At 39.9% G+C, this 18,301-nt stretch overlaps 1 protein-coding gene across 6 annotated transcripts; it reads left to right on the forward strand.

The window, feature by feature from the left end:
- The first annotated feature begins 477 nt into the window (after nucleotides 1-477).
- rufy2 (RUN and FYVE domain containing 2) lies at nucleotides 478-18,300 on the forward strand. 6 transcript variants are annotated; one of them, XM_088412465.1, is made up of 21 exons: nucleotides 478-720; nucleotides 2,329-2,498; nucleotides 6,151-6,324; nucleotides 6,414-6,531; nucleotides 7,361-7,462; nucleotides 7,597-7,720; nucleotides 7,950-8,014; nucleotides 8,088-8,153; nucleotides 8,241-8,310; nucleotides 8,403-8,504; nucleotides 9,435-9,551; nucleotides 9,634-9,726; nucleotides 9,809-9,883; nucleotides 9,969-10,066; nucleotides 15,068-15,187; nucleotides 15,263-15,392; nucleotides 15,935-16,029; nucleotides 16,387-16,449; nucleotides 17,049-17,097; nucleotides 17,166-17,246; nucleotides 17,315-18,300. In XM_088412465.1, exons 2-21 carry the CDS (start codon nucleotides 2,423-2,425, stop codon nucleotides 17,456-17,458), a joined length of 1,962 nt encoding a protein of 653 aa, XP_088268591.1. In that variant the 5' UTR covers nucleotides 478-720; nucleotides 2,329-2,422; the 3' UTR covers nucleotides 17,459-18,300. The 6 variants fall into 6 exon arrangements, with proteins under 6 accessions (XP_088268591.1, XP_088268594.1, XP_088268595.1 ...); XM_088412468.1 differs by having other exon boundaries at nucleotides 478-715; XM_088412467.1 differs by lacking the exon at nucleotides 478-720 and adding an exon at nucleotides 1,945-2,097.
- Nucleotide 18,301: the final 1 nt, after the last annotated feature.

The following is an 18,301-nucleotide window of genomic DNA, read 5'->3' on the forward strand; positions in this document are numbered from 1 at the left end:
CATACTAGTACTCTTTTATACTAAGACTATACTACACAAAACTGCCATTACAAAGATAACGTCCATGTTTTACTGTGAACGCTTTCTAATATCTTTGTAGCTAAATTATATAAACAGCATTTTTATCCAGTGTCCTTTATTTCGGCAGTCTGCAAGTCATTCATCCCTACATGGTCGTTTCCTCTCTGTCCAATCATCAGTCGGGGATTGGCTTCAACACTAAGTACTGTTCACCAATATGTATTATGCACTCATTCACAGTGTTGTGTATTTATAGCACATAGACAGTAAACCTATCCACCCCTCTGCTGCTTGCCTATCTGAGTGGATGGATTTTGCGGTCTCCCTCCCTTCATCCTTTCGCATCCTGTCGCATCCCTCCCCAGCATCCCCACCCCTCTCTTTCATTGGATGCCGTGTGGTGTGATGATTGTGGTTTCTGTCCGTGATGTCTCTGCCACAGCGTGTACCGGCTTACTGCTTGAAAACAACTGCAGCTCGCAGATAGATGGAAAGATAGATAGATAGATAGATAGATAGATAGATAGATAGATAGATAGATAGATAGATAGATAGATAGATAGATAGATAGATAGATAGATAGATAGATAGATAGATAGATAGATAGATAGAGAGATAGAGAGATCGATAGATACAGTATTTCTCCACAGGCATTGCAGGAGTGGAACATACCAAGAATTGCTGAGCTCCTTCGGTAAGGTAAATATCACATGATATTGTTTATGAGATAATTGCATGGTACATAATGTATTTGTGGGTAGGAGTACCCTCCACCTAACTGTTTGTGTAAAAACAAATATGTGCACTATCCTCTGGTGTTTTGCAATATTTATCCAAAACATGCAGTCAGTTACAATTCAGCAGTACTGCAGAGAGGCAGGCTATACTGCCATGAAACAAAATTCCGTCCCTATTGGGGAGAAAAGCGCATTGACAGAGTAATGTGGGCATTATTGATTGGCTGGTTTAGCCATGTGTTGTGTAGCAACATTATTGTACATGTGGGTTTCAGGAGGGTTTGAGTAAGGATAGGCTTTGTGGCGAAGATGAAGGTGGTGAAGGGACTGAGAATGCTTTTTGTCAAATACTCGATCGACCAAAACAAATACAGTAAGACTTCAAAAGTTCAACGCTGACCAATTGGTCATGCACTCCCAGTTCATTCTAATTTTAATCAAATGTTAAATGAATTGATTCATTCGAGGCCCTTATTGTTGCCAACATGCAATGATAGTATGATTTTATGCAAGAGAACCTCTCTAATAACCACCTTACATAACACTATAATAATGTAAAACTTCTAACCGTTCGAAGATTACTAGTAGATACTAATAGAGGATATAATATGGAAAATTTACTTTTGAATTGTTTGCATACAAATGGCCGGGTGGCTGAAGAGTTGATCAATTGTGAAAATAAATGACAGAATAATAAGTTTATCTCACAATTTCTGAAAAATGTGTCCACAAAAAAAATTTATATATATTTTTTGGAGTTGTATCTTCCTAATTTATTTAAGTCCCACCCCAGATTTTTTGCTGGATGAAATTGACAATGACTCAGTTGTGTTGCTCATATCGTACTGAGCAGCCATACCTGAGCTGTCCTTAATAGTCATTTTACATATTCTGTCAAAGCAAACCCAACAAGCAGAAGATCAAAAATCTGTCCTTCCATTTTTACACACTAAACCACTCAATCGACTCCTATACTTGACAAGACATGTACAAAGCTAAAAAAAAAAGGAAATTTTAGATGACATGACGCAGAAGTGGCCATCAGACCAGAGGGCGTCAACATTGAGTCATGAGCAACGTTTTCTTTTTCGGAGCATAACAGCGAAAAAGGATCTGGAAGTAAACCAGTCATATGATCCGTGGTCAGCCTTAAGCTATTAAGACGAGAGAGCTAGAATGAGAGACAGCGCCTAGTGCGCTGTTGAAATGAAGATTAAAAAGGGCAATACATTATTTAGCATTGCCTCCATCATAGTTTGTTTTGTAACAAACACTTTGTGGGGTGTTGGCTTCCATATTTCTGCTCATGGATGCATATTTTCAAAGCTACTGCTTAAAGGTAAACTCCGGTTTGATAAGAAATACCTTACTGACTATTTATGAGTGTGAAAGGTCCTATTTGATGTAGTTGATGTAGTATGTTGTACATGTTTGTATTGGGACAAGGTTGTGATTACATCAGATCCTTTTTTCCATGAAATACTGCGATATGTTGCAGTGTAGGTTCTTAACAACAAACTTTGTTGGGCTAACATCCTGCTGATAAAAAGTTGCATATTCTCTTTTTAAGCACACCACCGTGAGCCAATCAGAAAGACTGGAATCAGCGTGCCCAACTATCAGATTGGCATCAAGGCACCAGATCCAGAAGGCTTCCGCCGACTATGTATTCCCCCCAGAGCCTCCATCGCTGGGGCATCACTCACAGCGAGAGCATGGAACGCTTAGCCTATAGCCAAGGTAAGAGGCCAAAGCAGTGAGCGCTTGCTCTGCACTACACTTCATACGGTGTACACTAACCAAATTTGTCAACACCGTACCTGAGGTACTTTACATATCCGCAATGGGACTAATCTTTTGACACCCACTGAATAGATAGACCCATCTGTTGAACATACAGTATCTTATTTGTTTTGATTTTTTATTTATTTTTTTGTAGAGGCTTTGGTCTACAAAGTGTATTCAACGAGATTATGTCTTCAGCTAAGATGTTCTTTTTTTAATAATAATAATACAAAGCAACTTTATTTTTGATTTTTTTTTTTTACTTTGGTCTACAACTACATTAAGGATGAGTAGAAATGTGAAACAATATTGCACTGTTTTGCAAACAACAACTTTTTTTTTTTTTTAGAAAGTGTGCTCTCAAATAGAATACAACTTAAGGTCTAATTCCATCATTAAAATATTTTTTTACTGCTTATTATCTCACATACACACCTTAGAACAATTTCGAGTCTATTGTAATATCCATTGTTCTAAAAATGTTTGTCATATGTTTCCGCGGTGGGCAGGCAAAATTGTCTCTTGTGCCGGCACTAAAAGTGATTGCGCGAGAAACCCACGCATACATATTAATTTATAAACGTGAAGCATCACTTTGGCATCGATACAATATATAAATACTTGAGTCAATCTGCAGAGCCCTAGTTTCTATAACGTTTCTATTTTTGGAAAGTGGTAAGAATTCGGATTACCCGGAGTTAACATGCAAACGCTCCACACCGGTAGAAAAAAAATTGAACCAACTATTCTACCCGACTGCTAAAACCTTTAACAAAATGACATTCATTCGACACGTATTGACACTGACTGATAACGAATGAATGAAAGTTCTCGCGAGAACAGTTTTTTTCCCACTCGTGCAGTTCTCCCTCGAACCTGCAGGGGGCAGCAGAACGATAGCCATGACGTAGTGTTTCCTTTTGTGCGTCTCGTGAGCGTGTTGTTGACACCGCCCCTCCGGAAAGAGGCTGCAAGGCGAGCACCACTGACACAAGCCGACTGCGGCTCACATTTGCTGGCGGTAAACGATCTCCACGGCAACACAATGTACGGAAAAGAAAGCGTCTCCGAGGAGTGGCACCTCTGTTTTTTGCCACAGCCCGCGCTACGGACATTCACCATGTAGACTACGGCAGAACGTTTAGCGACGGTCGGCGAGCTTCACGTCACCTCTCCTTGTTTGCTTTGGGCTCGCGCTCCACCTGTTAATATCGGCCATTGTTTAGCCGATGTACTTGCTACTGCTATTTCCAAACTACGGTTGTTAACGGTCTGTAAGCGTCAAGCAAGCCCGCCCGAGCGCGGGGCCACACCAGGCGCTGCTTGGCTTCAGAGGCGTAGTCAAAGATGGCATCTGCCGCCGAGCACGATCTGACGCTTTCTGAGGCCGACAGCAGCAAGGACAAATCTCAGGTGTTCGGCATATTGAGGTTGCAAGAAGAGAAATGTAACGTTGGCGACAAATGTATCCCGACCATGAGGGGAGGAGGAGACGGACGATGGCAGGCTCCCATCTTCGCGTTTGCCAGGAAAGCCTCCGAAACCATTTCTGGGAGTATTCATGTTCTGCCTAAAGTGTCGGAGAACAGAGCATCCGTGCCAGGAGAGTGGACCGTTCAAGGTAGAGTATCTCCACCCGTAGCTTATGTGTAGCGCTGATTTGGGGCTGGGAGTTGGTCGTCAGCCAACAGGACACAGACTAACAACCATTCTGTGTAAATACCCAAGCACAAACACTGTGCCATTGCTCTGCCGGGCAAAGCATTGTGATATAAGATGTAGGATGTAGCACTCAAAGAATCATGAGACAAAGAGGGAAAAGCATGAAATTTGTTGTCTGCCCTCCTTTTCTTTTTCAATGGCTAACATGAGCTAATACGTGCAGCCAATTGATCTACATTCTGGTGTTTTTACAACCGCTGTGTTTCACCGTCATAACGGTTCACAGCCTGAAGCATCACATGTCTTACTGTTGATAATGGAGGGGCAAGAGGCTGATACGGAGGCCTCTCTATTCCAGCGAAAATACATATCATATCCCGTGAGACTCACTGTTGTGAACACCATTTTATAAGTATTTCTCCAGCAGCCAGTCCTCAATTAATGAGACCAAACTGCTGCCACAGTCCTATCTGATTTTATTATCATTATTACTATTATGATAGTTAACCCCTGTGAGTCGAGGGGAGTAGGGACCTGGCTGGCATGCAAATAGCGAAATTCTGCATTTATTTTAATTGAAATTCATTGTATAAGCAGGGTTTTTTTTTTAATTTCCAAACTCCAGAGCTGCTTCAAAAAATACTGATAAGACATTCAATACGTGTTCTTCATGAGTAATGTGAAGGCAATTGTGAAAACACACACACACACACACACAAAACTTCAAAATACTGAAAAATGCTAATTTGTGGCTCCACAGGTGTTGAACTGCAAGTAATACGGGAGTCAACTGTACTGTGATTTGTGCACTTGTAGTGTTGTGTTATGGTATATGCTGCTGCCTTTTGAAGGGCTTCTGGCGTTTTCGCTATCTCAAATAAATCATGTGACTTACTGTGGCAACCCCAAAAGCAGGGGTCACCGACGTGGTGCCCGCGGGCACCAGGTAGCTCCCAAAGATCACATGAGTAGCACGCAGGCCTGTTCTGCAAATAGCTTAAACGTGATAGAACATTATTACTCAGTACCAGAGAAGTTGCTCTCATTTTCAAAACGGTTGGTGAACCCTGCCCGAAGGGGATAAGATGAACGTTGTAACAGCCCTAGTCTTGTGATTAATAATAATAATTTAAGACAAGACTTTATAATAACCAATCTATTTAAAGTGAAAAATTATTATGTGCTGTTTATTGAGCTACGGTGGAGTAGGTTTTTAATTTCCCTCTGTGGTACATATCCTACTAGTATTGTGATTTTCTTGCAAAATTCCAACTTTATTCTTGTGGCAATAAATAGCAACCTGTCCTCTTTCAACCCAAGTCCACCATTGTTAATACCTAGAAGCATGACAACTCATTTCACCACTTTGTAATACTGTAACTTTATTCCTCTAATATTGTAATTCATTAATAAGGAATTCTACTCTGGTAGTAAAAAGACCAGCAATGGTCATTTAGATCCTTGTCCTTTTTTTTTTTTTTTTTTTGATACTCACAGACCACACACCATGATTGAATCAGTCAAATGTTACTTTACTTCATCAGGTTTATATGCACGCTCATAACTGCTTAGCTTACCATTGAGAATCAATTAAGGAGATTTCAGGATTTTAGAAATGAACTTTTTCTTCTGCTTGCAATGTAACTCAGTGATCTAAGTGGAAAACATAGAATACACATGCCTGGAGACACACTGGAGACCACAGTTACTTAATCCATGTTGTGATTCAGCATGACTTAGTAAGCAACTGCATTCGATGAAGCCGCTTTAAGCCAAAAGTTAGTTTTCGATGCTGCCAGGTCATCAATAATTTGTTCCTCACTGTGTCTAATATAATTTATACAAAGCCATAACGTAGTTTCATTTGTTTAGTTTTGGGTAATAGCTTGTAAAAGTTGGGATCAAAATTGTAACGTTTGTGTGTGTGTGTGTTCGTCTGTGGCAGCTATGCGGGATCCCATGACCATGGAACGAGCCAACCTGCTCAACATGGCCAAGCTGAGTATTAAAGGCCTGATCGAGTCAGCGCTGAGCTTTGGGAGAACGCTGGACTCAGACTACCCGCCTCTGCAGCAGTTCTTCGTTGTCATGGAGCACTGCCTCAAACACGGTCTGCGAGGTGAGATGACTGTAGCTTCACGTACTGTATCTGTTGTAACTCCCTTCTACTGTGTCTGATGTATCTTCTTGGCTCTCATGTTTTTCCAGTGAAAAAGTCTTTTCTGGGATTTAATAAGTCTCTTTGGGGTCCTTTGGAGCTGGTGGAAAAACTGTGTCCGGAAGCAGGAGAGATCGCAGCCTCTGTTCGAGATCTCCCGGGACTCAAGTAAGGCGTAAACGATTTCTTGAAGGAAATGTATCTTTAAAATCACATAAAACCATGCATTACTTAAGATAAGTTCATATTATATACTTCTTATATTTTATTGACTGAATGTGTGCCTGTGGTGCTGGAAAGGAAAAAACATATTTTGGTTCAATCACTTAAATACTTAAGTGTGTGTTTTATCACTCATTTTAAAACAGGCTTAAAACAGCTATAGATAATTATTTGGCGTGACAAGATGCACACCGCCATACCTGCCAGAAAAGGGCAGGGCCTCCCAATTTCCCAGAGTCAATACTGACAAAAGGTCCTCCAATCCATAAGTGCAGTACTGACTCTGGAAAATTGTGAAACTTACTCAAAATGTTTACAATGGGAGCAAGCAAATGTATTGAATGGAAAGAAAGACAGCTTTCAACTCGACCGTGTCACGTCTTCGCCCTCTCCTAGGAAGTATGGCTGTGCGCATTTTTCCATGGGAAATAATGATCTTTAAGTTAAAATGTTTAAATGTTTTTTTAAGCTTGCTTTATTACCCCCAGCAAAACCAAAAAGACGTTTGGATGCCAATTTTATTGATAAACCATTTTTTTTTCCTTCTCTGCACCACAGGTACACTTTGAGCACTTTGTGTAACTAAATTGTCATATAGTGAATTTGTATCATTTTTGTGAAAGACCAAAGGTCAGTAGTTAAACACTTTTTATTAGTCTGTGCCAATAAATTTGAAAGTGTCTTTTTTTTTTTTTTTTACTATTTCTATTCCACATATTTCCTTTGACATGAAAGGAATGATTAAATGATAAAGTAACCTTTTCTTTGTATTTAGGACTCCTTTAGGTCGGGCCAGGGCATGGTTGCGACTGGCCCTCATGCAGAAGCGGCTGGCCGACTATCTGCGACTCCTCATCACCAGAAAAGACTTACTAAGGTAATTACAAACACATACACAAATATAAACAACATACTTTTAAATAACGATTATGCAATTGCTCATCCAATTATATGCAAGAAAATTGGAGCGAACTGTACTGTTTGTGAGAGGCCACTGTCATTTCTCTGCAGTGATTTTTATGAAAATTCTGCACTGATGCTGGAGGAGGAAGGCGCCGTGATCGTGGGTCTGCTGGTCGGCCTGAACGTCATTGATGCCAACTTGTGCGTCAAAGGTGAAGACCTGGACTCTCAGGTCAGCACAACCTCACCTTGAGAGGGTTCTTCCCCTCTCACGGCCATTTGCGCTGCTCTCCACATGTCTTCAGTTATAAATTGGCTTGACTTCTCTCTCTAATTTGTCTTAAGTTTATAAAAGGGCCGACTAATTCCTACTACCATTGTAGGTCATTCAGTGCATCCCAGTTTTTCTGTCCGGTAGTTAATGGGAAAGGAGTTAATTACCATTCATCATCTATTTTTAGGTCGGGGTGATTGACTTTTCCATGTACCTAAAGAATGACATTGATGATTACAGGAGTGAAGAGAGGTACGTTCTGTTTTTTATTCCAACGTTTCATTCAGCACTATTTCAATATGAGTCTTTGTTTCCGTGACAACAGGAACAGCCAGATAGCATCCATCTTGGATCAGAAAAACTACGTCGAAGAACTTAATCGGCAACTGAAGTAAGACTTTACTTTTCACATTGACGTATGGCATTTCAGATGTATTCAATGAGATTATGCTTTGTCTGAAATCAATGTTGTGTCCAGTTCTACAGTTCATGGACTGCAGGGAAGAGTGGACTCGCTGGAGAAGTCCAACTCTAAACTGATAGAAGAGGTGAGACTTGGCATCTCCGGTCCTTATCCTGAAAATGAATTACATTACTTGAATTCATTGGCAATTCCTGTCAACTTTTTGTTTGTGTGCAGTTAGCAATAGCCAAAAACAACATTATCAAACTGCAAGAGGAGAACCAGCAACTCAGGAGTGAAAACAGCCTCATTCTTCTGAAGGCACAACAGCATTTAGAGGTTCTTACTTTTTTTTTTTTTTTGCGCAGCTCACACTTTTATAGCTATCATTGTAACATTACTTCACATCTAAAAAAAAATAGTCTTGATGAAGTTATGACATTTTTTCCCTCATTGATTTGAGCCAATCCCAAATCCATGTGCTATTTTCAAAGACATCTCTTTTTATTTGAAAAAAAAGTCATTAGGCATCACTTCTATATTTGACCTCCTTAGGCTATTCTTGTGATACCTAAAGTTGTGGGCAGGACAGTGAGTTGAGAAAAGTCTTTTGCAATCATGCCAAGACTGTTCATGAACCCAAAATAGTGGGTTAACTGAGGTCATATCCTCCTGAGACCAAGCAGATTCATTTGTCCCCACTGTTGTGTCCATTTGTCTCAGCAATTTTACAAACTTAATTGCATCCCACCAAAACACTTGATACATTGGAAAGTAAAGTGTGTCTTCTACTGAGCGCATCAGTCCTTCGTAGGGTCGCTCAATTGAGTCAAAAGGTATAGACCAAAAACAAATGTCCACTGGCGTGGACATAAATGAAGCTGGCTCTCAGAAGGATATTTAGAAAATTTTGTTCACACACCAAATTGTTCATAAAGGGAGTTATTTTTTAATCAGTTGTCCACTGTAGTGTATGTTGTGTATTTGTGTCAGTAGGGCAACTGAAAATGTATTAAAGAAAAAAAAAGTACCTTTTTCGTATCTGCTAGATTCTAAAAATAACTTAATGGTTGTTATTATCAAATTTCTTGAGCTATCGAATTTGGGGGAGAATGTTGTACTAAGTGCGTAATGAATCTCTTTCATATTTTGAAGGGTCGTATGGGATGCATTAGGGCCCAAAAATGACTACGATGATGGAATTTCATTTGATTATTGAACAAAACAGCATCGCACAAACCTCGAATTTTGGTCAATTGTTTTATGCAGGTGTCTCAAGGTGACATGTCAGTGGAGAGAGACACATACAAACAGTCTCGTCAAGGTTTGGATGAAATGTACAACGAGGCGCAAAGACAACTGAAGGAGGAGTGTCAGCTCAGACAGGTAAGACTCAGGCAGATGTACGCATGCACTTGTGACTTATGACAACAGCTGCGCATATTTACATTGTGTGGCATATGATCAGGATGTAGAGAATGAGCTGGTGGTCCAAGTGTCAATGAAGCAGGAAATGGAGCTGGCCATGAAACTTCTCGAGAAAGATATTCATGAAAAACAGGTGCAGCACGCGTCTCACAAACAAATTTTGCCGTACACCGAATAAATGTTGACCAAGTGCAACTGTTACGGTACACAAACAGGACACGTTGATTGGTCTCAGACATCAACTGGATGAAGTCAAAGCCATCAATGTAGAGATGTACCAGAAGATGCAGGTACTCACAAAACACACAAAAACAGAAATCTTCTGTTAGAATAAACTAGCCAACAGCTTCTGAGCACAGCGTTCTCATCTTGCAGTCATCTGATGAGGAAATGAAGAAGAAGAACAACATGATCAGTCGTCTTGAGGAGAAGACCAATCAGATCACTGCCACCATGAAGCAGCTGGAGCAGAGGTGAGCAACACAGAAGCTCTAGGTCCAACAAAAACTAATTAGCTCAAAAAATTAATAATAAATCACATTCTTTGTTGCCATAGCTGAAATATTTCTGATTATATTAGGCAGTCCTGACTAGGGCTTGTACAGACGAGTTCATTTAGCTAATCCACAATGTTCCAAGCATAAGTCAGGTGTGGGCTAATTATGTGCTTGAGGAGGAGTAGCCACTTGCTGCTATAGATGAGCGTGTTGAATGTAAAAAGCCTTTTATTTCAGTTGATTTCAATTTTCTGCTCAGTTTATAATCTTTCCACTGTCAGTTAGTATTTTGTGTCTATTTTTTTTCTTTTCATTGCAATACTGGAATGAAAAGATAGAAATGGCACCAGCAGCGACGTGTTGATGACTCCACTTATATCATGTCAGTGTTGACAAAACACTGAAATAATGCAGACTCTAGTCTAGGGCTGCACATTTAATTGAAATGTAATCGCGATCACGATATTGGCTGTCACAGTTAATGAAGTGGATCCTTTGCGATAATAACAATTAAAAAGCCAGCTATGCATGTCAAATCAAGCACTTTGTCATTCTCCCGCTAGAGGGCAATGTTTCCCACATGTTTGCATGACCAAAGCCTCTGTTTTTCTCACCCTGATATACTATTTACCAGTGTGAAATGGCTTCTCTGACTGCTAATTGATCAAAATTTGCCTAAAAGTAGTTAATGTGCTTAGTTCTAAGTAGGGTCCATTTTTTTCATTGGTTTGCACTGAGCAAGTAAGTTAGCTGTGGCCCTGTGTTTTTGCCATGTCTTGGGTAAATTTCTTTAAATTAATATTGACTTCATTCATTTTAGTTTATTATTATTTGTAACTATCAAGTCTTGAAGCTTTGTTTATATACTACTTGTTTAAAAGAACGGCAATAAATAGACCAAACATGACGAATAATTGTAATGAGTAATCGTGATTTCAATATTGACCGAAATAATCTTGGTTATTCTCTTGGCCATAATCGTGCAGCCCTACTCTAGTCCTAACTGGAACTTTGCAGAGGAGAAACAGAGGAAAATTATTTTGGGCTTCACTCCAGTCACATGTCAGAGTTTATTCCTTGGAAATCGATCATTAACCTAAAACAGAGCATGAAATATTTCCCCTATGAACTTGTTGTCGTTAACCAGTTATTAAAGTGTGACAGAACCTGATGACGTCACAAGTTTTGGTCATGGCTTTACCCGCTGCACTTTATCTCCAGTTAATGATTAAAATCTATGAACTTTGTTTTGTGCGAAAGCATCCAGCGAGTCTCAAAAGAATTCAGCTTATTCCTGCGGTGGGTTTTGTTGATTTTTCCTCAGCATTTTGAGAGGTTAGACTAACCTGTAGTTGATATATTGTGAATAAAAAAAAAAGTAGTCCTATTTTTGCGACATGAATTGAATTTGTTTGGGAAAATTGCATTTTTATGTGTGCTCATTACCCGATTTCATTTTCAATCACTACTCAATTTTGTGCTATTGTACGCCATAAAAAATATCAATTCTCAATTCATTTATGTTGAACTACACGTGAGGATAATGCTTGCTCTTTTCATGTCGCTAAATAAGGTTAATGAAACAATAAAGACAACCCACTCTGGTGCTGTGCAGTTCTACTCCACTGCAAAGTGAGCACATTTCAGTCAACCTCACAATTCATAGTAACTTCTTAGCAATATCCTATGAAAAATCCATAAGTATTTAAGCTTCCGCACATGTCAGTTATGTTAGTTATTGTTACACCTTGTCTTTGTGGATTTGTGAGGAATCCTCTTCATTCCATTTACAAGAACCCTGTCAGAGAAATCTCAGAAAAGAAGACTAGGACAAGCCTAGCTGCTTAAACAGCAAAAAGAGTAACTCAGACCAGCCAAGATTGACTTTTCTACGCCGGCGTAGGGAAAAAAGGCTTGAGCAAATGTAACTCGTGGGTCTTCCAACGCCAGTTTTTTCCACTTGCCCAGCCGTTCCCCCCGGCTTTTATTGAATAGAAGCATAGCAGATTACAAGACACAACAAAAGAGCCAGCCGGGCGCCACCGGCAGCTGGGCCAAGGTCCCGGCTCACACTTTCGTGCGTCAACAGTTCTATCTAAGGACAGGGTCAAGATGAACTAGGATTGCATAAATGGGTAACAATGAACTAAGAACATAATGATAACAACCTAATATATGATTCCCTTCACAAACCCCCACCCCACCCCCCTCCCCCACCTGCTCATCAGTTTAAATGTGCTCCATCCTCTCTGCGAATGTTTTCTTCTGCGTTGAAATGCAAGTTACTTCTTTTTGCTAAAATCAAGTTTTCATTTGCAACCAAATGAGTCAGCAGCTGTCTGTTTTGCAGACATCAAACTGTGCTGTGATTGTGTTTATGTTCCCACTTCGCATTTCTCATACTGTGCAAAATAACCACAATGTACAATTCTTGACATGAAAATGTCCTTTTTTTGTCTGGCTGACATCATCAGTCACTTTCTGCCTTGACAGTATTGGAGGCCAATTAGAATACCGATGTATTGACATCCTTTCTTCCTTTTCTTTCTGATCTGTTTCCCCTTTTTCCTTCTTCTCACCTGTTTATCTCTTTTTCGCCATGAAACCATCCATTGATCCATTTTTTACCCACATTTCTTTGCGATTGGTTCCTCCTCCTGCGCATAGCGATAAAGATCTGTTAAGTCAAACCAGGACTCTGGCCATGTCCTTTGTCAAATGTGCCAGCACAGACACCGAGCACCAGTACAAGCTTGTCAAAGACATCTCCTTCTGAGCACAATCGCACTCACGCGAGGACTAACTGGAGCGATTAATCCAGCTTTACTTCAATATCTTCTTTTTTCACGATTTTGTGGACCGCGCAGTTTGGGCAAGTTGGATTGTCATTGGCCGAAATTAATTTGTGAGGATCGGGAATATCGATAACTGGCTTTCTGTCATTGTCACGTCAGCTTTTCGTAGTCGAACATCTTGAAGTTATTAGAGCGAAGTTGTCGTGGAGTGGGATTTACCCGTCGTCGTCTAACACGTGCCACTTTAAATGCAAGCTTGCAAACTCAAAAAAACGACTGGCTGACGATGATGTCGAGGCTCTGATGTGTACAGAACATTTCTATCTCAGAGCAATAAGCTACACATTTCCTTATTTAAAATGGTGAGGCACCATAGGCTACATATAGGCTACATATATGAACTTTTTTTTGGAATTGTACAAACCGACTTTTTGTTCCTCTTAGTATGTCCATTTAACCCATCAAGAAATATACAAGAGGAGGACACCGGTTCATAATAGGAGAATTGAGTGTTGCATTACTATTTAAAAAAAAGTGTTAAACATGTTTAAAAATAAGGGAAAGGTTACATTCAGGCAAACTCTGACCATGGCACAACGCATTACAGATGGGAATGCCACCTCTTCAAACCATTTGTTTCTGCTGGCCTAGTAATTGTCAAAAATTGTCAATCAAGGCATATTTTCATCTTTCTATCTTCTTCTCATACTTTTACAATAATTGTAATGGCGATATTTATGATATTTAATACAATGACAGGCCCATTTTACTTCCATGATCTTTTATTTAAACAAAATGGAAGTGATAAACACTATCCCTTTCCTTTGCAAGGGTTATGTTCCATGTTCAGTGAAAATTATGTATAAAATGACACCTTTTAACACACCTTGAAAACAGTGCAATCACATTCAAGCATATATATCGAGTTACTGTATAACTATTCATTGATTGAAAAGAGAAAGTACTTACCTAAAATAACTAAGTATTCCATCACTTAATTACCTAAAGAATTCAATGACTTGAATACTTAATTACCTAGGGTAATTGATTACTTTGGTACTTCATTTAGTTCCATCCATTTTAGACTTTCTTTTAGTCAAACACTTGGGAAAAAAAGAAAAAAATGTAAATAAGTACCTGAGATTGAATGGTTGTACTCTTAAGAAAAAGAAAAAAAAATATATATATATATATATATATATATATATATATATATATATATATATATATATATATATATATATATATATATATATATATATATATATATATATATATATATATGTGTATGTCTTGGGATTGAATGAGTTAAGTAATATTGGATAACACAAAAATACTTTAAAAACAGGGTGAGGCGTGAACCATGATAGGGGATTCCTGGACTCTGAATGAATAAATCTGAATCATAAGCGTTCATAGGGATCCCCAAAGTATTTGCGTTAGCTCGTAGTGACTTGCGACACATAGTGAGCATTTCGCGTTGAAGTTCACCTTACTGATTTGTTTTCATTTAATTATAGATTCCGAATCCTTTGCATCTTCATTACGCTACATTTTAAAATCTCAATTTTTGATTCCACCCAATAACAAAACCAAACAAAGAATTAAGTCTGACTCATGCTGCAATACCAACCTGAGCAATAGACAGACACAGGAAGGAAATGCGTGGAAAAAAAATGTCACTGCATACCTGTTTTATGCAGAAACAGACTTGAATCAACTCAGCATTTGTTTTTCTTACGCTGCAGCTCCATCTGCTGGATCGGGTGGGTCATTTCCCCTCTTGCCCTCAAACGTAAAATGGCCCGGTTTAACTACTGACTCTGAATGTTACATAGTGGCGTCTTATTTATTCACTGTAGTTAGGATGTACAAAATCCATGTTTACAGAAACTTACCCGTAGCGGAGTTTGTAAAAGCCCTAATATCGCTGTCTTTTACCACCTGGATCAATAAAATGTGATGTTTTGAAAGTGCTTCGGAGTGTCTGTGTAGGCGGCTCGCTTGGTAATCGCAGGCCATCCCCGCCTTCCTTTGTGCCTTGGTTGCACATTGTAAGTTCTGTCCTTGCACATCATTTTGTTTTATTTTCTCCTCGGCCATCGCCCTCCTTCCCTCCCCTTCCTGCGCCAGTTTTTTTCTCTCCACGGTCCTGAGTTTGTCGCTGGTTGTAATGGCGCAGATTACAGGAGGCCGAGAGCCACCGCAGCACGGCCGAGGAGGGCACCAGGCGCTTCAAGGTGGACTTTGCCAACAAGGCCGACAGCCTGCAGCGGCAGATCGACGGCAGAGAGAAACAACTGTAAGCCTCGCCCGAAAATGCGGACCCCGTGTTTTTGTAGATGAACGCCCATGGGTTTTTTTCTGGGTTCGGCAGACAGCAGCTGGAGACGGACCTGAAGATCGAGCGGGAGTGGAGGCATACGCTGCAGAACGATCTGCACCGCGAGAGAGAAACGGTGGCTCAACTCAGGACGCAGGCGCTGCAGATCAACGGCCTCAAAATGGTAACGAAGGGATGAAATCGGGGCTCGGCAATAAATCGGGAACGCAGTTAATCCCTCGTTTGAAAAATCAAAGATTTGAAAAATCGGCGAATCAAGATTTTGCAAAAGTTGGAGGATGCTGGACTGTTTTATAATAAGTACTGACTGTGGCATTTAAAGGGATCGTCCACCCTTTTGGACAGTTTTAGCAGTAAAAGCTTTATATTTTGTCTCTAATTATCTGTTTAGTATCAGTGAACTTTATTAACCTAACACCTTGAAAATATTTGAAAAGAAAGATACAAGTAGGTATCTGATAATGAACGTCTGGACTCTTGAAAACCAAAAAAATGATGTCTTTGGGATTGAATGAGTTCATTTGATAACAAATTATTTTTTTACATACAATGAAAAGTTCGACTGAAAATGACATTGCATCTGCTGAAGGCTCACGAGGAATCAATCACACTTTTGCGTAACAATGACACATTCTAAAAATTTGTGTATTTTGTTGTGCACAAGCTACAGTATGCATCTTAAGTTTGCCCCCCCCCCCCCCCCAGGAGTTTCATCGCCTGCAGGATGAGAACTTCCAGCTGAAGAGCATCTGCGAAGACCAAGAACAAGCTCTGGAGGAACTTGGCTCCAAACTTAGCGAGTATGTATGCTATTTACTAACTTGGCCTCTATTTATATGTAATCTCAAATACTTAATTTTATGTTGTTGTTTTTTATGAATCAAGGTATTTATATGCAAGTATTCATAGTTGTAATAATAGATAACTAGGAAAAAAAAACTTTAAAACCTTACCAGCTTCATCTTATTTCATAGTTCAGTATAAATGAGAACTTGAAATGTGCCCGAGGTGTCTGGAACACCCTTTATTTTTAAAGAGTTCGTATTAGGATCATTTAACCTTCCCATGGTTAAATGTATGCATTTAAAAGATGAAATCTTACATTTGGCAATTTAATTTCTTATGAAACATGAGGGATTTTTTTTTTTTTTTTTTAGTACCAACATTGTAAAGCCGCGCCTCTCAGGTTTGGCTGCTGTGCTGGAGCCTAGCCCAGCGGAGTAAGTGAAGGAGCCAACAACAAGCATTTTACGGATATCAGAATCAAGTGGAAAAGTCAGAACAGTCGTGTCAAGAGAGCACGCACACACAGTACCACCCATTCTTCCTCCCATCAAATTTGTTTCCTTGGGAAACCACTACACATAACAACAGTTGGCTGTGCTACCAAACACACATTTTGGCCACTTGGGCATTTTCTACAATAAAACTTTGTAACTTCATGAAATATTGCTGTTTATTTGACTAAGTGCAAAATCTCTCCTCCCAATCCCCGAAAGGAAAGCAAAAGTTACAAAAAAAAATTAAATACAAAATAAAAACGTGAACCTTCCCTGTGGGATCTTTGTAACTTGGTTAAAATCTCCCAAAAGTTGAATTTTCATGTTATGGGCCCTTTAACGACATCGCTAACGTAGACAAATTTAACCAGTGCTGTACTCAATGACTCCCCACCAGATGGCGCCAAGGTAATCGTTTTGGGACGAGCGCAAAAAAAGCAAGTGAAGGTGATTTTTCTAGTGAAATGGATGATGGGTGTTTAAAATCTGTAAATGTTGAATCGTGATTAACACGATGTCCTCATCGTTTTGTCTTTCAGATCCAAAATGAAAATTGAGGACATCAAAGAAGCCAACAAAGCTCTCCAGGTAAAATCGACGCCGTGGCTTCATTGTAGCGGCGTTAGCTGTAAGCTTTCTTGCGGCCGTTGTTGCAGGGCGGCCAGGTGTGGTTGAAAGACAAGGAAGCCAGCCACTGCAAGCTGTGTGAGAAGGAGTTCTCCATCTCAAGACGCAAGGTGAGCCTCCAAGTCATCACTGACGCAACTTTGGTCGCCCCCGTCATGGTCCGGCGTTGCGTGTTCAGCACCACTGTAGGAACTGCGGAGAGATCTTCTGCAACGGCTGCTCGGACAACGAACTCCCGCTGCCCGCGTCTCCCAAACCGGTGCGGGTGTGCGACACTTGCCACGCTCTCCTCCTCCAGAGATGCTCGTCTAATCCCACCTGAAGTCCGACTCTTTGAAACTTGCATGCACATCTGACGCCGCATCGCTGGGACTATACTGGATTGATTTCACATGGCGGGGTTCTCCTCAAACGGTGCACTCATTAAGCACCCTTCGATACTTTTAACACAAAGCACACCTCCATCGGCATACAAGTGGCTTGCTGAAGTTTACTGCCAAGTTTCAAACTCAAACCGGTGCTAAAGATTAGAGCGTTGGAAAGGGTTAGGGACTGGAAGAAAAAAAAACTGTAAACATGTATTCTGGTTCATATCGCATTTGTGGAATAAGAATTAAACAATTCTACATCAAGCTCCGTCGTTCTTAGCTTGCCGCTGTTGGGTAATGCTGCCCCCTGCCGGCGAGCGACATTCACATGCCAAACTACCCCAGCGAAAATGACCGTAGCTGCCTTTGTGCCATTAAAAATGCGTTTTTGCTGCTGTTTTGTAGTTAAGAAATTGTTTGGCTCTTCAAGAGTTCATCATTTCCAAATGGATTTAAAATGATACAATTCATTTATGCTGTAAAAATGTATTACAATGTGTTTTTATACTTATTTTGTGATGTACTGTACTGTGAAAAGGACCACGAACGGTACCGTTTGTGCAGCGTTTATCCCCATTGTTTACTGCTAGTTTTGTAACTTACATTTTATAGTGATGAAATCACAAATGCGTCTTGTGCCGTGACTTAATCATGTCGAACATGTCATGGAATTCTATTTTTCCATGTTAACCTTTTTTTAAAAATTCAGACTCAAATCCAAAAAAAGGTAGAAAACCAAAATTCAATTTTTAAGTTATGTTATAGCATGTCATTAAAAAAAAAACGCCTTTCAGTAC

Source organism: Hippichthys cyanospilos, chromosome 4, assembly GCF_059441005.1.
Source record: "Hippichthys cyanospilos isolate Australia breed blue-spotted pipefish chromosome 4, RoL_Hcya_1.0, whole genome shotgun sequence".
NCBI classification, from domain to species: domain Eukaryota; kingdom Metazoa; phylum Chordata; class Actinopteri; order Syngnathiformes; family Syngnathidae; genus Hippichthys; species Hippichthys cyanospilos.

Coding starts and splice junctions, on each gene's coding strand:
- rufy2 (XM_088412463.1), top strand. CDS start 3,891: ATGGCATCTGCCGCCGAGCACGATCTGACGCTTTCTGAGGCCGACAGC. Junction 6,325..6,413: donor CCTCAAACACGGTCTGCGAG/GTGAGATGACTG, acceptor ATGTTTTTCCAG/TGAAAAAGTCTTTTCTGGGA. Junction 17,098..17,165: donor AAGCCAACAAAGCTCTCCAG/GTAAAATCGACG, acceptor CCGTTGTTGCAG/GGCGGCCAGGTGTGGTTGAA.